Raw genomic sequence first — 25,959 nt, forward strand, 5'->3', positions numbered from 1 at the left:
TCAGTCATCACTGATGGACTGATTTGCACGAAAGCCGATGCAGTCTTCTCCAAAGTTGATCAAGTTTCTCAGCACGCTCAGGATCAGACAGTCAATGTCATCATTGAGGTCGATTTCCCTAGCGTAGTTCTTCACTGGGAAGATATAGTTCCATGGGATTCCTGTGTCTGCACTGAACTTGTCAATCTGTTAAAAAATAAGAACAATTTTACAATACATCAGGATTCAGGAAAATCTTTGTACCTTGTTCTACTATCCCACATCAGATTAGGAATAGGTATCAAGAGATTAGCTTAATGTTAACACATGACAGAAATTGCCAGTGATAGGCAGAGAGACGAAGCCTTTCATCACAGTAACCTTAACTTGGCAGAAGTCTTTCAGATGCACTACTGCCACCATGTGGCATGGGTAGCAGACATCAGAGATGTCACTGAAAAATTCAAATGCTTTTTTAGCTCATTTGGTCGAGCAAGCAATCATTTATGGAGGCTAGTGTCCTCAGTGCACTGGCCGCAGGTTCAAATCCTGGTCCAGATGCTGTTTGGTGCATGTCTCCTTCCACTCTCTCTCCAAACTTTCTATCTCTCTTCAGCTGTCCTGTCTCATAAAGGCAACAAACCCCGAAAGTAATCTTTTGAAAAAATGCTCAAAACGTTTTTTACGATGAGATTAAAGTCACATGAAATCTTTAATTTATATTAAATGAATTGCTCAAAAACATTAAGTCAAAATCCATGTCACACTCCATTTTTCCCTCACCATGGACAAGACTACAAGGCACTTGAACGTATTCCATCTTTTCCTGCGGAGAAAGAACGAGCGGACCTTTATTCCAACCATTTTGCATCTGGCTGTAAACCACCCTAGTGCCTGCTGGAGGTCCAGGGCTTTAGAGGCCAAAAGAATCACATCATCATCAAGCATAGGTTATGCTTTGATGTCCCCAAGCCTAAAACCCTCCTTCCCCCAGCTGGCCTTTAGATCCTGTCCATGACAGTGCCAAATAGAATCAGAGACAAGGGACAGCCTTGGCAGAACAAATGCATATGACTTTGTACAGAGGTTTAGAGCACTGCTCTCACTTTGGTCGTTTTGAGTTTTGGATAGTCTCAGGCTATTGTTACGTTGGCTGGCATTCTTAATGCTCCACGTAACAACAAACTCAGCTGATAAAGCCAACAAAATGGTAAAGATTCATTTTTTTGTGGCCCCTCAACTTCCAGACCCCTGTCCCTTGGGATCCTGATCATGAAAATCTCAAACAGAAATGTTAACCAGGGACAACCCTTGTTAACGCCAGAACCCACTGGAAATGGATGCTGGGGATAAATATAAACCCCTTTGATTGGGTATTTATGGACTTTTAACAAAGAACCCCTCTATGATTCCTTGGGTGAAAATATTTTTTATTCCTTTTCAAACATACCTTCTTTTCCAGGGCTTTGTCTTTGTAGACACACTTTATATCTTTTTTGATTTCAGGACAGGCCTCATCAATCTTGGTTAGAACAACAACTTGAGGAATCTCTGAAAAAGAAAAGACAGAAAACTACTGAGTCACACTTCAAAATTACAAAAACAGAACAGCAGTTTAATTAAAATGTTGTCCTAAGCTCTCCATTTGTCAAAATCAAGATGGCAATAGATCAAAAATCATGTAAATTAATCACTGTAACATCACATGCCACTGATTGATCCTCATTAAAACCTCAAAATGTACTGCAAAATTACAAATTAATAAAATGCCACATTAATAGGCCCTTATGTAAAGTATGAAGGACTTTAAAAGAGCAGAAATACCTTATTACCCCACATTTGGTAAATTAGATTCAAGATAAAAATCTTTCATGGGCAAAAGAAGCCAAAACACTGGATTATCATGAAAGGTTGCAGAAAAAGAGTACACATTGGTGCTTTAGAGTGATCAGAGTACATTAAAGGAAATAAAAATGTTCGGCATCAAACAGCTTTATTTCAGCTTTGCGGCATCTTTTATAATAACTACATCGTAACCACATAAATCATGATCAGTACAGATCCTCAGCTGATGGAATACGTGTACAGAGATGTTTGGAGCTGCAATGGTATGTCAATAAAGACACAAAATGAAGCAGGGCTATTACTGTAGATATCAAAAGCATTCAGTTTGTGATGAATATGTTACAATGTCATTTAGCAGACTCTTTTATCCAAAGCGACGTACAGGTAGGCAGGTGTTAAGGACTTTGCTGAAGGGCAGAGCCATAGATCTCCTGGACCAAAGTCAGTGGTGTAACCCACTGAGCTATCCAGCCCTGAAGTCAACTCTAGTCTTCTTCCTCTTACCTTTGAAGGACAATTAAGACCTTAAATTTCAGCAAATCAATTTTATGGAAAAAATATATTTAAAGTGACGAGGCATCTGATGACAGAAGTTTTTTATAGCTGTATGAATAGTCCGGCAAGATCTGATTAACACAGCTAGCAGGGAACGACTAAAAAAGCTGTCAATTCAATCAATATTTATCACAGATTAAATAAAGTAACCTTTGTGAATTTACCTGATTTCTGTTTGAATAAATACTCAACTTACCTCTGTGAACACGTCATGAAGTGAACACATCTGATGCTTTAACAACACAGCATAAAAGTTTAGAGCTGTACCGTGTGGATTTGTCACAATGAAATAAACTAAAAGTTTGAATGGTACTAAAATCAAATGATATCCAGTAAGAAATCCAGGTTACCTTGATCCCATTATCAAATAGGCTACAGTTTTACAAACAGATTTAACAACCCCAGAGTGATCTTTTCTCAGGTTACCTAATGAAGTAGATGAATAATAACTAGCTACAAAACAGAGAATCAGCTGATGTAAAGTTTTTCACTCACAAAAATTCTCCATAAATTCACTTTCACATCCATCACTGATGAACCAGGCTGATGTGAGCCTTCAGACTCTGCTTCATGTACTTAAAACCAGGTCCACATAAACACCAGGAAACCTGATTTGTGACAACATATCAGTATCCAGGAAACAGTATAGATCACCGTATGGGTCTTTTCCATTACATAATGCGGCTCGGCTTGACTCTGCACGGCAGCCCAGTGCAGCAGCTTTTCCACTACAACTGAGCTACCCATTTGAGGGCGTGTTTAGAGCTGATGTACTGTTTTGAACCCTCCTTGATCTCTCTCTACACTGTCTGGTCTGAATGAGTTTACATCATTTCAAAGCAAAAATCAAACTGTTGACAGACAGCGCTGCAAGCTTTCACACTCTCTCTCTCCCTCCCTTTCTCTATCTGTGATCAGTAAACAATCAATAATTCACACTTAACACCAAAAGGAGAGGGTTTTCCTGCATCTAAGGCCCCGTCCACACGGAGACGAATTCAGGATTGTCTGCAAAAGTTTGTTGTCGTATCAGCGTTTCATCCACACGGAAACAGCGTTTTGGGAGACTGTAAACGATACTTTTTTAAACCGGATCCCAGAGTAAACAACTACCGTTTCGTCTCTTTGTGGACGGCCAGCCGCATCTTTCTTGAAATGATTATGTTACACATAATGTAGCCCTCTCGTCAATGGTGGAATACAGGGTTGTGTTCATGCTGCAGAAGCTACAGAGCTTGTTATGGCTTTTACAGCAAAATCTGATGCTCCTTTACCACCACCGCGAAACACACACACCATATGTTCTTAAATCCAACGCGGAGAACAACCAGAATGGCAACTAGAAGAAAGTTTGTGGCAGTTTTCTGAGTTTTTTTTTTATTTTTTTTTTTATCTCTTTTGGTGCATTTCAGGGCAGCTTTACAGCACCACTTACAGGCTTGGTATATGCACTACAGCATTTTCAGAAGTTTTCAGTGGTTCTGTGCTTCGATAGATGCAGATATTTCCTGAAACAAATCCCATCTTTACGGGAAACTTTTTCAAAACAAAACGGCAATACAGGTGCATCTCAAAAAATTTGAATATCATTATAAAGTTAAGTATTTTTAGTCACTCTTTTCTGAAAGTGAAACCCATGTATTATATAGACTTGTTACAAAATAGAGTGAAATCTTTCAAGCCTTTATTTCTTGAAATTTTGACGATTATAGCTTACAGATAAGAAAACAAAAAATTCAGTGTCTCAGGAAATTTGACTATTACATAAGATCAATAAAAAAAGGATATTTTAAACAGAAATGTCAGGCCTCTGAAAAGTATGCACTATGCAGGGTTTATACAGGAATCCTAGAGTTGAATTTACTACCTTTTACTACCTTTTTACTAACTCTGCAATATTTTTTGCTACCAACATGCAACACTTTGCTCGTAGCTCAGGTGGTGTGGTGAGGTAAAATAACTCGAAGCACGAATGAGTTTTTTTGAAGGTGCAACATTAGGTTTCACGGTACTGGCCCGTATGGGGCTACGTGATGTTTGCTGGTGTTTTGTGAAGCCGCTTTGACATGCTGTTATTGTTTAAGAGGGGGCGGGATGAGTGTTTTTGAGTGAGGGACAAGTTGTGCCCTGCTTTAGTATTCCCCTGGGAACATATTCCTCAGATAGAGGTTCCTCTTTCTAAACAAAAAACAAAACAAGAAAACAAAAACAGAATTTTAGTCAAATTCATTCAATTTCCGCAATTTCTGTGTTAAATTGTAAATTCAGTTTTTATTGACCAATTCCGCGATTCTGTCCGCGATTCCGTTAACGCTGAAATCATAGGGCCCTACATTTATGTTTTGTTTTTTTTGCACACTTTACAAAAAGCTTCCCGGTCATTACCCCTGACCGGCTTAAGCCAGTCTTAAACCAGGTTATTGGGCCAAAGTTGTGAAAACTTACATTTTCCCATTGTGATACTATTCTGACACCACGCATGTGCACAACAGATCGTGCAGTAGAACCAGTCGAGGCTATCCACACTGACCCAGGTCCCGCCGTCCTGCTTACACGTATATTTTATTTTAGATTTTTTTCAGTTAAACAAACTTAAAACAAAAATTCAGCATCAATGCAAAAGTCATAATATATTGAAGGGGTGGTAAAAAATTTACTACCAAGTCAAATTGCATTTGTTACCTTTTACTACCTTTCAATGGCCTTAATTTGAGCTAATTTCATCTACTACCCTGCGGCTACCCTGGTCTGTTCATTTCTATGCCTTCAGTACTTGGTTGGGCCTCCTTTTTGCATGAATTACTGCATCAATGTGGCATGGCATGGAGGCAATCAGCCTGTGGCACTGCTCAGGTGTAATGGAAGGTGTCTTTCATCTTCCTCTTGACAATCCCCCATAGATTCTCTATGGGGTTCAGGTCAGGCCAGTTTGCTGGCCAATCAAGCACAGTAACACCATGGTCACTGAACCAGCTTTTGGTACCTTTGTCAGTGTGGGCAGATGCCAAGTCCTGCTGGAAAATGAATTCAGCATCTCCATAAAGCTTGTCAGCAGAAGGAAGCATGAGGTGCTCTAAAATGTCCTGGTAGATGGCTGCGTTGACTGTGGACTTCAGAAAACACAGTGGACCAACACCAGCAGATGCCATGGCAGCCCAAATCATCACTGACTGTAGAAACTTCACACTGGACTTCACGCAACGTGGATTTTGTGCCTCTCCACTCTTCATCCAGACTCTGGGACCTTGATTTCCAAATGACAGCAAAATTTACTTTTATCTGAAAAGAGGACTTTGGACAACTGAGCAACAGTCCAGTCCTTTTTCTCCACAGCCCAGGTAAGACGCTTCTGATGTCTCTGGTTCAGGAGTGGCTTGACACGAGGAATGCCACATTTGTAGTCCATGTCTATTGGTGTGTGCCTCAGTCCAGCCTCAGTCCACTCCTGTGAGGCTGCGGTTCTTCCTTATGCTGGTGCACCTTTCCCTACCACACTTTTTCCTTCCGCTCAACTTTCTATGAATCTGCTTGGATACAGCACTCTGTGAACAAGCAGCTTCTTTAGCAATGACCTTTAGTGGCTTACCCTCCTTGTGGAGGGTGTCAATGTCTTCTGGACATCTGTCAAGTCTACAGTCCTCCCCATGATTGTGTAGCCTACTGACCCAGACTGAGAGGCCATTTAAAGGCTCAGGAAACCTTTGCAGGTGTTTTGAGTTGAATAGCTGATTGGGATGTGACACCATGACTTTCCAGTATTGAACTTTTTCACAATATTCTAATTTTCAGAGACACTGAATTTTGGGTTTTCTTATCTGTAAGCCATAATCATCAAAATTTCACTTAATAAAGACTTGAAATATTTAATTATATGTGTATTAAGTCTATATAATATATGGGTTTCACTTTCTGAAGAGTGACAAAAAATATTGAACTTTTTCATGATTTTCTAATTTTTTGAGATGCACTAGTATATCGTTTTCGTCTCTGTGTGGATGGGGCCTAAATTGAAGAACAGTCTCCTTATTATTGATTTGTGGGTTTCTAAAGGGCAGAAAATGAACACAATCATATTTTTGGATTGGGCATTGAGTACTCGATGCTTTACCAGCACCAGTTCATAAATTAAAGACTGACTCTGTCATGGGCTAAATGTTTAGAACATCTCAAGCATTTTATCTTTTAAAAGTCTAGAATTGATTTGTCTATCAGTCTATCAATTTAAGCAGGTACTACTCAGTTTCTCTCCAGTTTTCTCCCACTCCTCATAGAGCAGTCAGATGTGTTTTGCAGCCCTCCTAAGCAGATGTGTTGTGCACTGTAAGTGACGTCAGTGCAAACCCTTGTTGTATGTGTAGCTCCACCTTTGGGTAAGATTGGATATGGAAGGGTGCAAAAAAAAAAAGGGCATTTTTTTGGGATCCTCCCCAACTTTATATATATTCAAACAGAAAAAAATACGTGCCGTGCCATTCCAAACTGAACTAGATCGTTCAGTAGAAACACCCTAAATGGTGACTAGCATCCAGCTGCTGCCCCACTAAGCTAGCTTAACTCGGGTATGCATTATGATCAAAATGTGACAGCTCCAAGGAAAACACTGAAAATTAATGACATTTCTATTCTTACCCAGCTCACTCGCTGCTGCTCTGATGTTCCTGATCTTCTGCAGAATATCTGGTTCCATTAGAGATACCTTGTCAGCATCAAACACACAAACCAGAACGTGCACTTTGTCATTGTTGGTTGGATTTTGGATGTAGAACGGATCATCATCTGCCATCTCAGTATCAGTCTTGAACTGGAAAACACATTTTAAATCGGATGGATAACATAAATGTTCATCAGTACAACAAGAAGCTTTGAGAGATAAAAACAGAGAAGGTTCCAGATACTCCACCCTGTAACCATCCTTCACGTGCCCCTTCAAAACCTTTTTGACATCATCCACAAGGACTCCATCAGTTTTGCCCAGGCCCATGATGTCATTGAAGACAAATGGGTAAAAGGACCCGTCTTGTTTTTGGATCCTATAGGTTCTGTACTGTAAAGGACAAACAGAAACAGTACAGTTGATGTTAATGAGTGGTGTAAAGGTAAACTGATCTGAACTGATACCTGATCTTATTGTCAAAGATCTGAGTGCATCAGTCCATGGACCTCTGGATCAGTAAAATTTAGGGCTGTTGACATCAACGCGTTAACGCATTTGATTAATCTTGAAACCTTAATGTGTAAAAAAAAAATAATAATGCAATTTAATCATATGACTAAGTTTGACCACAACTTGGCCCTGTAGTCCTCCGGCATGGATGTTTACGTGCCTGGGGGTGAAGAGGTCAGACACAGCCAGCAGTGATGAGAGAGGAGACAGACGCAGGTCTGCTTAATGGTGATTTTCTTTTTAAAAAGCTGGAGACTGTTAGTTGTTGGTACATACTGCAGTGATGAGCTGTCTTTACACCAAAGCATGAGTCTTAAGTTCCACCTTCAGGAAAGCGCATGTAGGGCTTTAAAAGTCAAGATAAATATTTTAAAATCAACTCTAAAACGCACAGGGAGCCAGTGAGGTGAGGATAAAATAGGGGTGATGTGATCATGCTTTCTTGATCTGGTTATAAGTCTAGCAGCTGCATTTTGAATGCACTGAAGCTGTGAGAGCAAGTTCTGATTAAGACAATTAAAAAGGGCATTATGATAATCCAACCGAGGTGTGATAAAAGCATGAATAACCTTTTCTAGGTCATTAAAACTGATAAAACAGTGAATTTTGGAAATGGTTCTGAGTTGATAAAAACATGATTGTGAAAGCATTTTCACATGAGGCTCCAGGCTAAGGTTACCATTTAAAATAACACCAAGGCTCTTTACTGTAGGTACCAGGTTATCTGCAAGTTCTCCAAGAGCAGGACAGATTTCATTAAACACATGCTCTGGGCCTAAAATAAAAATCTCTGTTTTTGATGTGTTTAACTGGAGAAAGTTTTCAGCCATCTAATCTTTAACTGCAACAAGACAATTTTTAAGAGAAACAATGTTTGATGGATTAGATGGTTTACAGGACAGATACATTTGGGTATCATCTGCATAACAATAATTGGAGATACCATGGCTCTTAATTATGTTGCCCAGGGGGAGTAAATAAAGAGAAAACAAGACTGGCCCAAGGATGGAACCCTGGGGTACACCATAGGGAGAAACTGTAGAATTAAAACCATTTACAGACACAACACACTTTCTATTGGACAAATATGATTAAAACCACTGTAAGGCAGTGCCAGAGACACCAAATCAAGACCTAAGCAGCTCAATAAGCATGGTATGGTCCACTGTATGAAATGCCGTGATCAGATCAAGAAGGACAAGTACAGAGCATTCACCTGTATCAGCCTTCATCAAAATGTCATTAACTACTCTAACCAGAGCAGTTTCCGTGCTGTGGTGTTGTCTGAAGCCAGACTGAAATTTATCCATAATATTGTTAACAGATATGATTTGTGACAGCTGGGTAGAGACCACTTTCTCAAGGATTTTTGCTAAAAAAAGGAAGCTTGGAAATGGGTCTATATTTGTTGTGGACAGAAGGATCAGAACCAGGTTTTTTAAGAAGAGGTTGGATGCAAGCAGACTTAAAATAATCAGGGACGCACCCAGATGAAAGTGAGCCATTAATAATTGAAAGAATAAAAGGTGCTACATTATTTAACATTTTTAATAAAAATTTAGTTGGTAAGATATCAAGTGAACAGGAAGATGTTGTCATTTGAGAAGTGGTGTCAAATAGTTCTTGGAGAGTCATTTCTCTAAAGCTATTAAGAATGTTCTTCTGAAGGCATGGTGGGCTGGCAAAGGTGGTGGGAGGTTGAATGGTTGCTCTAATATCCTCAGTCTTATTTGTGAAAGTTTAAAAACTTTTCAAGTCCACATTGGAGTTGATAGGGACTTTAGGAGGGGCTGGGTTAACTAAATGATCGATAGTTTTAAACAAAAACCTAGCATTGTGTTGATTCGATGAAATGAGCATTGAAAAATATTTTGCTTTTGCATCTTTAATCTCATTGTTGAAAGATAGCAACAAAAATTTCATGTGATCATAATGTATCTTGAGTTTAGGTTTCTTCCACAGTCTTTCAGCTTTTCTACATTCCCTTTTTCTGTTACGTATACAGGCTTTTTCCTGGCTTAAAATGAGGTGGTGGTGGTACCTGATCGTGGGCTCACAGGTGCACATGTACTGTGCCTTCAACTGGCTCAAACAAGTGTTTTACCAGCGGTCTATTTTAGGAGTTGTAATTACATGAATTAAACAAAAAAAGACAAGTATTATTTTAAAGCATATTCATTTATTTTTATGTGCTTTGTTTAACATTTTAGTTTGGTTACATGGCAGCTTAACCACCATTTACTTGCACAAGGTACAGCCAGTGGCAGAACATTTTGCCCGTCTTGGTTACATTTTGTAGAACCTCCTGAGACAGTCTTTTTATTCAAAGACTTCTGGTTTGGACCATCAATGGCCACATTACAGCATACATCCAGGTGCCTCTCCTTAAGTCTGTCTGTAAAAAAAAGTTCATGCATTATAAACTTTGCAATATTCTGGTGTAGACATGAATTGTGATAGTGTTCTCAATCATATCTTACAATCTTGAGTGCAGAAAACAGCCTCTCAACATCTGCTGTCTGTACTGGTGCTGTTAGGGCTGTTGCAGCTGCAATGCTGAGAGCAGGATATAGTAGAGAGGCACACCCAGGTGCCCAGGTGTCTTACTTTGACATTCAATTGAGAGATAAATATAAAACTGAGTTTTACTGGTACATGTTTGTCCTTCTGTACTTGTAACTTCTTTAGCATTATTAATCCCAATAACAGTACAAACTAAATATCAAGTTTTCCCAAGAAGCACAAATTAAAACAAATTTAAAGTCTCAAGGAGATTTGGACAGACAGAGCTCTGTGGGTCTGCTAGTACAGGAGAACAAGGGGTTAAAATAATATTAAAAACAGTCAAATTAAAACAGACTTCTGTACATTTTTTTCCTTTCATAATTCCTCTTAATGTGAGTTTTCAGTCCACATGTTGCAAAAACATGGTTATTTCCTTTCTCTGTGTATCTGATTGTTCTTGATTTTCATTCTTGAATTAATTCACTGGAGAACAGCTGATCTCAGCTCAGTGAAGTCCGTTTAATATCATATCAGTGGGCTCAGATGTATTGATTATGTCCCCAAATCAACCACTCCTCACAACACGTTATGTTTCTAAACCCTGTGAATTAAGGGGCTGTTGTGATAACTTTAGACTTCTCCGAGTTTTAACTCAGAAAAGTGTTTGTTTGGGTCTGTTGTGCTGCGTTTGGTGTTAGCATCTTAGCTAAACTTTAGCTCCGCCGTCTCAACAGGTGAAACTTAGGAGCTGCCGTAATTCTTAAACGCTTTTTCTCCAAAGCGTACAGACGGGCAGACATTTGAAAAGTTATTCATCCTTTATATAAAGTCCACATTACTTTTTCCTGAGGAGCAGAACTGGAACTGAAGGAGGTTTTGGCAACAACCAGTGAAACACATCCGTCTACCTAGTGAGTACCTACGGCGAACGGAACTCTCGTTTTAAGGTAAAAAGGTCATCGTGGGTTGTGTGAGATTACAGTCGCTGAGCCAGAGCATGGCAGAACGGGCTGTGAAAACAAGCTGCAGAGCCTAAATGAACCGATCCCTAACGTTAAAACCGGTCCAAAGACCGGTTTGTGTCGCATTATTACCGATCCAGGGCTCCATGAACCGATGCACTAGGACCACTGACGTCAAGATCAGTAAACCGATCCATATCACCACCAAGATGCTTTGACAGGTCGGCTGGTGCTAATTTTGACACAGCGCCACTGCCACTACTGGTGGTTGCGTGCAACTGCAGTTACATGTGACTGAAATGACAGATCCCGACAGGAAAACGCTTGGTGGAATAAACGATTGAAAAAACTGAAAAAACTGAGCCTTGAGCCGGTGGCGGTAAGGAAATTGCCGGTGGCGGGCGCCACCAAATTCTCTATGCAGGAAAAACCCTGCGTATACAATCATCAATCCAGGGTGATAGAATTGAACATTTAGTTTTTGATATTTGTTTAACTGGAGCAACAACATTCAAGACTGTGGTACATAAATCATTTACTCTTCATTTGACCATTAATGTCTGAAAGCAAATCCAATGAACAGCATGATTTCCCAAATAATGAAGAAAATCTTGAAGCACTAGTGTCATTAAAGATGCAAGAGCAAATTTTCATCTGTTGAGTATTGTTATTCTCATAAAATTCAAGTTAAAAATTAAACAGAGATGATCTGAAATAAAAATGTCTTTTAAAACCAATGAATATAAACCTAACCCCAAGGTAAAAACTAAATCTACAGTATGGCCACATTTATGTGTAGGGTTAGACACATGCTGTGTGAATTAAAAGACTCCATGATATTTAAAAACTCTGATGCAAACCTGTCAGATTTGACATCAACATGAATGTTAAAATCTCCTACAATCAAGACTTTGTCATGACTAAGTACGACAGAGGCTAAAAACTCTGACAATTCAGAAAGAAACTGTTTGATTTGTGAGGCTGATAAATGATGATACAAGTGACAGGATGGATGCATGACGTTTTAAAAACAAGAACCTCAAAGGAGGAGAAAACATTAGGCTAGATTGTAATGGTTTGCAGCTACATGATTTTTTAAAGACAACACCAAGACCACCACCCCTACCATGAGGCCTTGGTGAGCTTATGAAATCATAATCAGGGGGGCATGTTTCTAGAAAAAGGCCATGATCACCTAATTTGGACCAAGTCTCAGTGAGAAACATCAAGCCTAACTTTTCAGAAAAAATAAAATCATTTAAAATAAAAGTATTTTTAGATAAGGATTGAACATTCAAAAGGGCTAACTTAACATCCCTGATTCTGGGTTCAGCAGTTTTAGTAGCCAACTTAATAAGACAAGGGCTCCTCTCAGTTTTATGGTGCTTCCTATTTCCAGTAAAGTATCTATTTGTTATCAGCACTGGAATGTTAGAGAGGCAAGATTCTGGGGCAGAGGAGCCACAGGAAGAATTAGCAGGGAGTCATGATTAAAAAAAAGCCCTACAGGACTGTAAGGTCAGTTCAATGTTTGTGGATAATACACATGGTCCGATGTAGTTCGGGAAGGCGGTCCCGTTTAAATAGTTCTTGTCGATAAAGGAAAGACATAAAATTATCATCAAAGGGGATGTCTTTGCTCCTGCAATGGCCCTTTAAACAAATGTGAAGCTGGGGCAGGCGGCTGAACTTTACGTCACCAAAACAAGGAGGGGGCAGCAGACCGGAAATGATGCACTGCTTCCCAGTGTCCAACATGTTATTTGTAAGCTGGAGGAAGTCCTCTTTGAGGATCTCTGATTTTTGATTTTTTACATCATTAATCCCACAGTGTGAAACTACTGCAGTGGCAGAACCATTAGAGCGAATCAGCTGCAGAGCAAAGTGCGTAATGTCATTCATGCAGGCCCCAGGAAAACAGAAAGTGTGTCCACTGTGCACGGACACATGCCTGGCTTCGCCCCAGCGTAGGGGTCGGCGATTGCTACTGCACAGTCCAGCATAGACCCGTACGCTGGGTCGGCGTCTGCACGGTCCAGCGTAGACCACTACGCTGGGGCGTAGGGTTGGGGTGTGTTGCTGCATGCCCAAATATAGCCCTGTACGCTGGGGCTTGCCAGCGTACGCCCCGTATGCTTGCCCCAGCGTACGGGGCTATGCTAATGTGTCATAAGCACAGCGTTGTAGTCATGCTAACAACAGCTAGGTCATGCTAACAACAGTTAACACGCTGCACGCCCAAGCGTAGGCTTGGGCAATGATGTCACGCCCCATCGTAGAGGTCTCCAGCCGAACGCCCCAGCGTAGAGGTTTGCTCGAGGGCTGCAGCCAGACCCTTTTGCAGATTTTTGTCAAAACTGTATTATTCCCACCTATCGGATTGATTTGATCATTTAAAGTCACACAGGGAACCAAATTGTCTCCTGTGAGACAAGATATGAATTATCTTTAGATAAAAAAACTCACATCCCTAATGTTGATAAATTCTCGGTAGAGAACTTCTACATTTTGCAGAGAGTGAAAATGTGACTATACACTTTTATCAACACAATCAAAAACTTTACCTTCCTGGTGAAACTTGTGCCAAAGTGGTTGTCTGTCAAGGCCTGTGCGTACATTCGACCATGTAAGACACTGTGAACAGAGTTGATGAAACTGGATTTTCCTGCTGCAGACGGCCCATAAAGAAGAATCCTGATGATCTGGTCGTCATTACAGCGAGTGTGATCCTTCACAGACTGCAGAATGCCGGCTTTGTCTCTGTTTAGGGCAGGAAGCAGAGCATAATTTGAACCCTGATGTCGTTCAAAATGGAACATTTTGGGGGAAAATATTGATATTGATACACTTACCCCCACTTTATTTCCCTCCATGGTCTGTCAAGAACTGACAAAAATGTCCAGACAAGACAAAAGTTTATCACAATGATTCATTAAGTTATAATTTCCCATAAGAATGAAGAGTGAGTTTAAAAACAATCTTACGTGGAGATTCTTTGAACAGTATTCCTCCCATACCTGAGAATAAAAAAATTGCAGTAAAATTCTCAATTCAGCTTTTTACATGGAGAAATAAAAACATCTGAGGATGAATACAAGAGAAACTTCTTACCTGAGTAGTTGCTCTGGAAAAATGAGTCTCAGAGTTGACTCATCACTTTATATAAGCAGAGAATAGTTCGCTTTCACTTTCATTTTGGTCTGTTTTGTGTTTTTCCAAATGTAATCTGTTGGAAAATCACCCCACCCTACCCAACATTTTTAACTGTTTAGTGCCTTCCTTTACACCTGTGTTCATGCTAGTAGAAAATCCAGCTGCATTTTTGGTTTTGTCCATGTTTTGTCATAACTGTCTTGTTAAATTCAAGGACTTAAAGCCACTTTTAATAGTGAGCAAGAATCAAATGACTCAAATATAGACTTAAATGATGATGCAGAGATAAAAATCCCTTAAAAATACCAAGACATTATGAAATATACATGCACATAATATTCAGTTATGCACATTGTAGTTACACATTTGTCCACTAGAGGACCCTCCAACATTAAATTACAGATTGCAATGAAAAAATAATGAGCAAAGAGTAGTTGATGTTAATTTTTTAATAGCAGTTTTAGTGCAAGCAAAGCCACCTGCATAATTTAGAGGTCTTTAACAGGTCTTTCAGTACTGTTGGTCAACTTTCAAAGGAACAAAAGAGTTAGAAATTAAATGTCAGACAGAAATAAATTAAATTGCTCCACTTATGGCCTGGATGACGCCATGTTTTTAAAGAACAAAACACTTAAGAAAATGTTGGTACCTTGATGTCCCTGTAGGTTGTTAGCCGAAAACATGAGGCAATCCAGGTTTTCTAAATCAAGAACAAAGCATTTTTTTGTTCACTATCGTCCCAGCCATGGAGAAAACCCTCTCTGCCCTGACCCGGGTCCCAGGGATGCACAGGTAACAGTGTGCCAGCTGGGGCAGGAAAGGATACTTGGACTGGTCCCCCAAAAGGTCCCCCATGGTACTAAGAGTGCTTTTCTCCTCCAAGTGCAATAATTTTCAGCTCCCGTTTAACCTTCTCACGAACCTCCTGCAGTTGGTTGATCAAATGAACTAACCAATGGAAATGCGGGTCAAGGTAACTGGCCATATTAAGCAGCATGAATGAGTCTTTGGCTGCAGGTGCCTCTCCACGGTGTTGATATAATTAGCAGCCTTATCCATAGCGATGGAAAGCACCAACTCTGTGCTTACGCTGCACTTCTACAGTATGTTACCAATGTACTCTGCTATATTTTTAGCTGTGTGGCTTTTCTGAATTTCTGCTGTTTTGAGGATTAAATCCTTCAGTTCCCACTCCTTCAATGAAGTGTGCGTTGACGGTTACATATGCTTTTTTGGTGAGAGACGTCGACCCATCTGTGGTCAGTGCAACATTTTCTCCACGTAAAATGGCTGTATTATCCTTGATGGTGTTGTAAAGTTGTACCACTCTGTCAGTGATAAGATAAGATAGACTTTAATGTCCCCATAGAGAAATCGTCCTGGACTCTGTCCCACAGTTACAAAATCAATAAATACAGTATAATCCTATGTCGTGGATATGTGAAGCTGTTTATCTGGCGTGTCAGATTAGACCCTTTCACCATCACAGCCAGAAGAGGATCACTGATAAAATACATTTTTAAAACATAAATTTAAACCTATCTTAAATGTTTTGTGCCTCAGCAGTAAAATTTGCAAAAATTAAAACATGACAAACACAATGACAAACTACAGAAGCGGATTAGGGCCATTTTTGATGGAGAGAATAAGTTTGGGCAAGTCAAGATTAAAGTCGAAATGATAAGACTAAAGTTGAAATTTCGAGAATAAAGTCGAAATTTCGTGAATAAAGTTGAAACACAATGTCGAGATTAAAGTCGAAATGACGAGGAAAAAAAGTCGAAACTTGTTATTACTAACAGCGGATCATAGACGCTGTGTGTCTATGCATCAATGAGAGAATCTCTTTGTGGTTAAATCCAATAATAAGGTATAATTTCACGTATTCATTGATATAAGGCATAAGTACGACAGAGTATTAGAGCCACATGAAGAGAAAAAAAATAAAAGATTTATTTTTTACATTATGAGAATAAAGATTTAAGATTATGAGAATAAAGTTGTAATATTACGGGGGAAAAAAATTGTAATATTACAACTTTAGAACAAGAATAAAATATTACAAGAAAGAAAGCCTGCTGGGGCACTGCTTCGTTAAAATGAGCAATGTTAAGCATCCTGTGAAGCTATACTTTAGTATCAGTTTCACAAATAAGGAAATACTTCATCTTTTGGCACATCAGCATCAAGTTATTATCAGAATCAGGACAATACTCCGTCGTAGATCTGCGGCAGACTGTCTTACTTGTAATATTTTATTCTCGTAATATTGCGACTTTTTTCTAGTAATATTACGACTTTATTCTTCTAAAATCACACCTTTATTCTTGTAATATTACGACTTTTTCCTCATAATATTACAACTTTTTTTCTCAGAATATTATGATTTTTTAAGATTTATTTTTGGGCCTTTATTTGACAGAGGAAGGACAGTGGATGAACTCGGAAAAAGGGAAGAGAGTGGGGAGAGACATGTGGTGAAGGGCCATGGGCCGGATTCGAACCCGGACCGCCCGCGTACATGGGTAGTGCCTTAAACCACTCGACCATCTGCGCTCCCAATAGTATGATTTTTTTCTTGTAATATGACGACTTTATTCTCGTAATGTCTATATATATATATATATATATATATATATTATTAGCATTTTTTTAAACTTTCAGTGTTGAGGCATAGGGAGAGTTACCCCCAAACTCCACATACTCCTCCTGCACTGCATACCAGTTGCGCAGAGCTTTGTTCTGACTGATGGTGTACGCCATTTTGAACTGGAAGCATTCCTGGAAGCACTGTGCAGTGCAGCCATGGGAGGCAAGATAATGGGAGAACTATGAGTTCATGCAGGAAGTGTAAATAACTGATTGTTTTTGCCTGTCTGAGGTTGATTTGCTGTTTGTTTTTATACTGTTGTAATTTCTTTTTTGCTCCTGCCATTGGTGAGCACATTATGAAGTTTAAAAGTTTATTTACCTTTTTCAGTGGCACCATAGTAGGCCATAACATAGAACAGCTACTGTCCCTCATTATGTGAAATTCATCAATAAAACAAAAATATTTGGTACACATATTCATTATACCAGGACCTACAAAGAAATCCTCTAGGGCCCTAACTGCCAAATTAACAGGAAGTCTGCCATTTTTATTTTTTGGGGAAAAAAAGAGGGACAGTTTCCATTTCCAGGGATCTTTCTAGGATTAACTCCTCCAAAGGAGTTTTTCAGATCCTCTTGAAATTTGGTTTGCTGCTAGAAGAGTCCTTCGTGAAAAACGTTATTCAGGTTGTACACAAAACTTAAAGGGCGTGGCCATTGCAGCTTATCAAAGTTTGATATCTTACCATGGCACAGAAAGTGGCTCGAATGTCTCTGAAATTTGTTTCAAACATTTTTACTCCTTTAATATCATAGAAATCTCACAGATCACAGACAATGCATTGTAAGCCATTAAACAGGATGTAGATTTATGAAGGGCTTGGACAATTGCACTGCCACTTTGATTGGTAGAAATGAGCCCAGTCAAGAAATTAAAGGAATCCTTTGGGCTTCGTGAGTGGGCATGGCAAAACAGCTCTGTGGCGCCCCCTACAGAACTTAAAGAATTCAGCCATTACTGCACATTTCATCATGCCAGGTCCTACCAAGCAGCCTCTCTGACCCAACTAACAGGAAGTCCAGCATTTTTATTTTTGTTAGGCCACCAATTTAGTTGCTTTCACTAATTACTCTCGTTTCTTGTTGAGTGTGAGAGACACAAGAAGTCAGAGAATGTTGACATTTCTGTGTGATTTGGTGGCTGGTGTGCACCAAACCACGGCATGCGGGACGGTACAAGGGCCCATTCAGTGCTCTTGGCAGCCCTTGTTTGTCTTGTTTTCTTGCTGCTGGTCTTGAACGTGTCCTGCTTCTTCCGTTAGAGCATCACTGTCAGCTTTGACAGTGAAATGTTGCTGCAGCGCTGACAAATGGAGTCTATTTTCTCCTGTAGATCAATTTTTTGTGCAGGTTTGAAGCTTTCCTGAGAAGCAGTGTGGGCGTTCAGCTCAGCGTTTTTATGTCTCTTTTTTTCCCCATAAAGCAACGGCAGGTTTGACTGGCGGCTCACCTCAGGTTAGAGGACACCCACCCACCAAATGGAGTCTCCATCAGGCTTTACAGCTACATCCTGAAAATGACTGAATGTCCTTTTCATACAGCTGAAGGTGTGTGTGTGTGTGTGTGTGCGTGTGCAGTGTGCATTCAACCGTGGTGAGAGGATAATGGGAAAGCAAAGAGCATCATTACCTCTCTCCACGCTGCGCTGCACCTCTCGCCTCCCCCCTGAACCGCTGGGAAAAGACGGAGCGGACGCCGTCACTTTGACGCTTTGGATCTGGATTTTTTTAAATATTTAAAATAGATATGAATTCAAAAATAACAAGTTTTGATTCCTAATGGAATTTTTTTCTACTGAATATAAGCAGCGTTTAAAGCAATGACAGCATACAGACTTGATAAAAATGGCTGAGTTCAGAGGCAGCCCAAAGCAGACATAAAAGATAAAGTTTTAAATACTGAAGCTTTTGATTTTGATATTTGATTAAAACAGCTTTCAATTTACTTCTACTTAGTGTAAGTTTGAAGGTTTTGTTCATTTCTGCAAATCTGAAAGTGTGATTGGTCTGTGAGAGAAGCTTTGAGATTTCCACTGAGCTCTGGGCCATTGAAACATAACTATAAACAGGAAATGTAACCCACAGTCAGTTGTATAGCAAGCATGTTATGTTACTTAGTTAGAAGGGCAAAGCTTGCAAAGCAACATTTCAACACCTTTACATGAACATCGACCCATGAAGAACTGAACCAGATACAGTACAGTACCTATTAAAACTATTTGCCCCCTTGGATGTTTTACCCTTTAATTGATTTTATAAATCAATCACGGTCAATATAATTTGGCTTTTTGACAAGGAAAATACAAAACAACCTCTTTAATGTCAAATTGAAAACAGATCTTAACAAAGTAATGCCAATTAAATAAAAATCCTGACCTAATTCAACAGAGGCCCAGACAGTTGGTGAAAGTAGTCTCACTGTTAGGGAAATGGGGATCACCTGAGGTCAGTGAATATGTCTCAGTTATTGTAGTATAAAGTCACTTGTGTCTGGAAGGTCCAGTCACTGGTTCGTCAGTATTCATGGCTACCATTACACCACGAAGACAAAAGAACACTCCAAGCAACTCAGAGAAAAGGTTTTTGAAAAGTCTAAGTCAGGGGATGGAGACAGAAACATTTCCAAGTCTCTGAACATCCCCCAGAGTTCAGTTAAATCCATCATAAGAAATGAAGGAATATGTCACGTGTAAATCTGCCTAGATCAGACCGTCCTCACAAACTGAGTGGGCGTGCAAGAAGGAGACTAGTGAGAGAGGACACCAAGACACCTATGACTACTCTGAAGGAGCTCCAAGCTTCAGTGACTGAGATGGGAGAGACTCTACAGACAACAACTGTTGGCCGGGTTCTTCACCAGTCAGAGCTTTATGGGAGAGTGGCAAAGAGAAAGACACTGATGAAGAAAACTCAGATTTAATCTGGACTAGAGTTCACTAAGAGGCATGTGGGAGACTCAATGGTCAAGAGGAAGAAAGTTCTTTGGTCTGATGAGACAGAAGGACTCATCAGACCAAACACTGACATCACCACAAACACACCATCCCCACTGTGGAGCACAGTGGTGGCAGCATCATGCTGTGGGGATGCTTCTCAGCAGCTGGCCCTGAAAGGCTTGTAAAGGTAGAGGGTAAAATGCAGCAAAATATAGGAAAATCCTGGAGGACAGCCCTCTTCAATCTGACAGAGAACTATGGCTGACAATGACAATGTGCCGAAGCATTCAGAGAAAGCTACACAGAAATGATTCAAAGACAACAACTGGAATCTTCTGGAGTGGCCGAGTCAAAGCCCAGACCTCAATCCAAGAGAGACTTCCTAGCTGGACTTGAAAAGGGCTGTTCATGTCTGATCACTGTCTAACCTGACAGAGCTTGAGCAGTTTATCAAAGAAGTTTAAAGGAAGAAAGAAAAACGAAGTTTGTCCAAGAGTCCACTTGAAATTTGCAAAAATCTCAACATGAAAGCCAGACAGGCTTTCATGCGTTTTTCACTGAGGAGTCTCTCAAGACTCTCCACTCTTCCATGAGGCCCAGATCAGTGGTGGGGTGCAGTGATGGTTGTCCTTCTTGATCTTTAGCCCATCTCCACAGTGGATCTCTGGAGCTCACTCAGAGTGACCATCAGGTTCTTGGTGTCCTTTTTACTTAGACCCTTCTCCCCTGATTGCTGAGTTTGGCTGGATGACCAGCTCTTGAAGAATCCTGGTTGGTCCAAACTTCTTCCATGTGAGAATTCTGGAGGCCACTGTTCTCTTAGGAACCTTCAGTGCAGCAGAAGTGTTTTGTAAGATTCTCCAGATCCGTGCCTGTCAACAATCCTGTCTCTGAGCTCTGCAGTTCCTTTGACCTCATGGCTTGGTTTTTGCTCTGATATCATTGTCAGCTGTTAGGCCTTCTATAGAGGGCGGTTAGTCTTTAGAATCATGTCAAATCAGGTTAATGTGTTTTTTGTTTGTTTGTTTGTTTGTTTTTGGATAATTTTGCAAAAATTTCTAAAAAAAATTTTTCACCTTGTCATGATGACAAGGTGGGGACTGAGGAAGAAAATCTGTTAAAAATAATCAAAAACTTCAATTGAAAAGTAGTTCTATTTCAGATATAGGTGACTCTGGTTAATGGTACTTGTTACTTCTCATTGGCAGAGGGCCAAAATTGCAGGATTTGTCCAACAATGGTAACAACCATTTCTTAAAAAAAGGGACAATTGTATAGCTTTTGTCACAATTCATTCAACCAAAATTTAGACTTTTAAACTCAAATAAAAATAGTAATGCTTATTTTAATCAGCTAAACACATAATTTATGACTCCTTTCCAATACATTGAACATTATGCCTGCTGGTTATTTTGGTATAATACTGACATATCTAGTCTCTTAAACAAATTCATTTCATGATGCAGTTTTTATCAGCAGCAACTACAGTCAATTATATCTCTTAATTTCTCACAAAGAACTCAAAATACATAGGTTATCAAATTTAATTATAAAAATTATTCACATTGTCATGGCAGATTTTTCATGTTTTCTTCACATTTACAATTTCTACATTTTTTAAAATTGACTTGTGGCCCACATTAAGTGAGGAAGAGGGTCACATGTGGCTCCTAGACTGCCAGTTGCCCACCACTGTTTTAATTCATCTCAGTTTACTGATGAAGTGCGTGAACAACACTGCAGACTGTAGTCTCTGTTAACAGACTGATGATCCCTGAACAACTCCACACATTCAGTGCATTCAGTGTGTGTCTGCTCCTCATCCTCACTGCAGATTTCTGCCATTACAACTCAGAAATGTAGTTTAACCTTTAATAAAGCAGTCAAATTATCAAAAAATGTCCAGTTCAAATCAGACCAAGGCCAAATAAAGTCAAGCATGGAGAGACTTAGAGAGAAGGTACGAAGGCTCAGGTGGGATCAAGCTGCAGACTTACAGCCTGATCTAAGCTCTCTGACACTGCAACAATGATAGCAATCCTAGACTTTCAATATTCTGTCTCTTCTTGTTTTTAATGACTAAATTCTGCAGACAAACTCCTACACAATAATTACAAAAACAGTGGAAATAATTTGGCACCAAAATAATGCAAATATATTTTGAATACACTTTTCTTTCCAAATAGTTGTGCTTTTTTAAGATTTGGCACTTTTCATTAGTTTTAATATGTAAAACAAAAGGGAATGTATCATTTTTTATCACATGGTATCAAAAAGCATTAAAGTAAAGATGATTATGGCGACCTAACTCTACATAAAACTTGTTTTTTGCTTTTTTTTCTATTTGATTCAATGGTTCTTAAAGCTGCAGAAAGCTTTGGGCCGGCTCTGCTTCAGCAATATTTTAATCTCAGATGGCAGATGACATCTGCAGCTGCAAAATCATGGCTTTTCTGTTTTTTTATTGAACAATCAGCAGGTTCGGCTCTTTGGTGTGTGAAAGCTACGTCAGTTTTTAAAGGACTTACAGTGTTTTGTTCATGCGTGGAGCTCCGTTCCTTTGTGTTTACGTCCTTTCTAAGAATGAATTTTGTAATTATTCCCACTCTTACACACCTCCCCCAGCTCGCCTCCCCCCTCCCCCTTCTCATGAGTCAAAAGCCTGGGCTGAAACTCCACATTTCCATCCAGCTGTGAGTGTTAGACGTACTCCTGGAGGCTGTAGCTGTCCTTGATGTCCTTCTGGGGGAGTTTGGAGGGGGACGAGTAGACTCTCTGCTCCTCGTTCTGCTCTGCTTTCACTTCATCCGTCTGAAGCTGGACACTCTTGTTTTTTCTGGTTTTTGTCTGCACGTGCGCCGTCTGCAGCTCCCGCCTCCGCCGCTCGTCTCCGTACATCACAAGTCTGTCAGGATCGGGGGGGTAAGGGTAGTCTGGTCGTCTCGTTCTTTTCCCAGGACAGGACATGCAGAAAATGACCCCTCCAGCAAGAAGGAACCCAGCAGAGATAAACGTCACACACAGCGCTCCTCCGGGCTGATATTTACTGCTATCCGGCAGGTCGGTGGTCAGAAACACAGTGATGACTTCGTTGGTGAACCAGGATGCTGGGATGAGGCAGAGGAGGCTGGCCAGGATGAAGCACCCTCCTGCAGCAATGGCCGTGTGCCCCTTTGCTCGGTGGCTGCCACCCCAACGGGTGCATTTAAGCCCCAGAGAGGCGAGACAAAGTCCAAACGCCGCCACCAGGCAGGACAGCACCATAGCGGCCCGCGTGGTTTGCAGATACGCCGGCAGCGACAGCACCGAGTTCTTCATGGTGCAGCTGAAGACACCTGAGCTGTACCACACGCAGTCCATCCACAGGCCCTGCATCTGCGAGATCGGGGTCATGACGCTGGACCACACGTTCATGCTCACCTTCCAGTTGGGCAGCAGCGTGGCCACGGTGGCGCCAAGGACGCCCAGGAGAGCCAGGGCGAACGCCAGGATCTGAATCGCGGCGGACAGCATGGCTCAGCCCAACCCGGGTCCCCTGTTGGTGGCAGGTCCTGACAGCTGATAATTCCTCGGCGCAGGCTCCAGCGGGCTGAAACCAGAGGAGAAATGAGAAGTGAAGTGAGCGTGGGAGCGTGACGGACGCACAGCTGAGCCCGCTGATGGGACTCCTTCTCCTCGCTCACTTCTCTGATTTCTTTTTCAGCGGGGCGGCGCGTGTGATTAGTTACTCTGCAGCTGATGTGGTGATCATTGACTCTCAATTATGTCCACTTAAAGCTGCAGCGTCCCCGGGGATTTTATCTTCTGACTGCAGGGAAAAATAACAGCAGAGAGAGAAAAACTAAACGCCTGAACAGGGAGAAGTTATTTCTTCTTTTTATTAACAAAAACGCAGTGAATGGGTTAAAATCGAACCTTCACAGTGAAGCAGGATGAGATGCGGAGTCTTACTGGTGTCGAGTGTTTGGCAGCGTCTCCTGAAGTGATTCCTGAGGACGGAGCAGAGACGAGCGCTGTGAATGAAAGCACAACAAGGGTGTGTGGGTTAACAGCCTCTAACTACCCTCTGTCTGCCGTCTCCTTGGCAACCGTACATACAGTTTCATCCCATTCTGCATCCTCAAAAAGATCTGTCTTTTATTTTTCCTCGCTCTGAATGAAAAAACCTTCAAACGAAGAGAAAGTGACCAGTTCAGGGTCCTGGTTTTTGTTTGCTGAAGGTCAGCCCTCTGCTGAAGGAGCCGTCGCAGAGCAGCGTTCTTATCTGATGAGTTGATGGCCGGGTACGGCGGCCAAACGCCGCAGAAACTCTTCTCTCTGACGCCAAACCAAAGGAAATTCTGATTTCCTTGGATGATATTGTCTTTTTGAATGATAAGGAAGAGTTGAGCGCTTAAAAATGCGGTCAAACCTTAAAGAGCACAAAGGTAAAAGTCATTACGGATTATTGCTGATCATATCTGCAGGTCCGAGTCCTTCGCTCTCAAAATAAAACGGACGACCACCGGGATGATTGGTGCTTTTAAAACAATCATCATGCACCATCGAGTTGCCACTTTGGCGCTGTTTTTGGAGATAAAACCGCTGAGCTGGTCTCGGTGTCGCCCATCATGACGGTGTGAAGAATCGCCCACTGCAACACCGTGATAAGCGTCCGCAGCCCACCCACCCACCCGCCTGTGACGGGACCCTGCAGTCAGTGTGTGAGTCTGTGGCAGCCTATTATTACCATAATCCTCTGGTCTGACGGTTATCAGCCTCAGACCTGCACAGACATGAGCAGCCGCCACCAAACTGACGACAACAAACACAAAACGCTCTCCCCATGGGAAAATACAACATTTAAAGTGAGCTTTAATTCAAACATCAACATGTTTAATGACTGCTGTTGTGTTAGGGAATTATCCCATAACAAATAAGAACAAAGTCAAGTTTGTTTCCCACCGGAGACGCACCGCCATGATGTCATAGTGTACGCAGAGCGCCCAGTTACTGCAGCTTTAACCCTGTGAGGCTAAAACTGTAAGGAAAATGGGATTCTTTTCACTCTGGAGACTTCACAGTACTGTCTTCAAGATTTAAGAAACAGTTACAGCAGAGATGCACGATGGATTTAGCATGATATTGATATTTGCAGACTTAAAAAGTGGATTATTGTTAAAGATGCACCAAATAGATAATTCTGGACCATTTTAGGTGCTGAATCACCCTTACATTTCATCCTTCTGATGGCATGTAGGTCTATCCCTGCAGATTTTTGACATTTAAGAGCTTTGCTTTTTAAGCATCATTATAAATAATATTTGAAGTCCAATCCTGTGCCTAAAAACCCATTCTTTAACTACAGGTAGTTTAATCTGAAAGAAATGACTGGACCAGCAAGACATGAAAGTTATAGAGAAGCAGTGCAGCCAAAGACATTAGCAATCCCTTTTTTTTTTTTTTTACCCTTTGGTTTTCTAGTTTTGACTTGTGTTAATGATGCATCATGTTTAATATGAGTCAGAATATCTCAGGGCTGCAAGGGGTCTGACAGTTTTTTATGAGGGTTAGTAGTAGGGCTGGGCAATCAATCGCAAATTAGATTAAACTGCAATATGGTGTTGAAATTTTTAAATCTCAGGCAATATTTCTTTAAGCTGATATGTGTCAAAATACCTTCTTTAATATCATTAAAATGCAATCTTGTTTTTGCTAAAGAAATGTTATGCTCTGCACATTATGCAAACATTTAAGTGTCCTTTTTTTAGTTTTGTTTTTTTAAAATCCTACTTTTCCTTACTTTCTGTGTTCATGTATGTGTTTTTCTTAATCAAAACAAGAATCATATCAAAATTATCATCTCTTTATGTGCTGTATGAGCCAAAAAAGCAATTAGATATTTTTTTTCCTAAATGGTTTATCCCTAGTTTATCTTATATTAGCCTGGTTATGACATAGAATGATTCCTGTTTGTGTTTGTTGAACAGCACATAAGATGAGGAACCTAAAAATAATCACATTTAAATCCCAATCGCAATATTGGGGGGAAAACACTCAATTAGTTCAGCCCTAGTCAGTAGGTATACATAGATGTCTTCTGTATTCATTGTTACATGTTAAAGTCCTGTATTCAAAGCTCTCACCCTAACCGCCTCAACAATGAACAGAAATTCCTTGAATGTTCAACAGCATATAAAGAAGTAAAAGCCTCACATGTAGAACAGAAC

The 25,959-nt window shown here is 40.5% G+C and overlaps 2 protein-coding genes across 2 annotated transcripts; both read right to left on the bottom strand.

Annotated features, from left to right (window-relative positions):
* LOC121521189 (interferon-induced protein 44-like) lies at positions 1 to 15,018 on the bottom strand. Its single transcript, XM_041804946.1, has 9 exons — positions 14,935 to 15,018; positions 14,122 to 14,134; positions 13,995 to 14,027; positions 13,863 to 13,896; positions 13,575 to 13,770; positions 7,280 to 7,423; positions 7,009 to 7,180; positions 1,430 to 1,530; positions 1 to 186 (listed from the first exon to the last, which is right to left on the bottom strand). The coding sequence occupies exons 1-9, from the start codon at positions 15,016 to 15,018 to the stop codon at positions 1 to 3; spliced, it is 963 nt and encodes a 320-aa protein (XP_041660880.1).
* A 7,432-nt stretch (positions 15,019 to 22,450) lies between these two features.
* On the bottom strand, positions 22,451 to 23,263 carry LOC121521373 (claudin-20-like). Its single transcript, XM_041805325.1, has one exon. It carries the CDS (start codon positions 23,261 to 23,263, stop codon positions 22,451 to 22,453), a length of 813 nt encoding a protein of 270 aa, XP_041661259.1.
* Positions 23,264 to 25,959: the final 2,696 nt, after the last annotated feature.

The sequence above is a fragment of the Cheilinus undulatus genome, linkage group 14 (genome assembly GCF_018320785.1).
Source record: "Cheilinus undulatus linkage group 14, ASM1832078v1, whole genome shotgun sequence".
NCBI lineage: Eukaryota > Metazoa > Chordata > Actinopteri > Labriformes > Labridae > Cheilinus > Cheilinus undulatus.

Excerpts from the sequence above, each read along its gene's own strand:
- LOC121521189 (XM_041804946.1), bottom strand. The coding sequence starts at position 15,018 with ATGGGGGACCTTTTGGGGGACCAGTCCAAGTATCCTTTCCTGCCCCAG. Across the intron at positions 13,897-13,994 it reads ACTGTTCAAAGAATCTCCAC|TTCTTGACAGACCATGGAGG; the intron begins GTAAGATTGTTT and ends CATTTTTGTCAG. Across the intron at positions 7,181-7,279 it reads ACGTGAAGGATGGTTACAGG|TTCAAGACTGATACTGAGAT; the intron begins GTGGAGTATCTG and ends TGTGTTTTCCAG.
- LOC121521373 (XM_041805325.1), bottom strand. The coding sequence starts at position 23,263 with ATGCTGTCCGCCGCGATTCAGATCCTGGCGTTCGCCCTGGCTCTCCTG.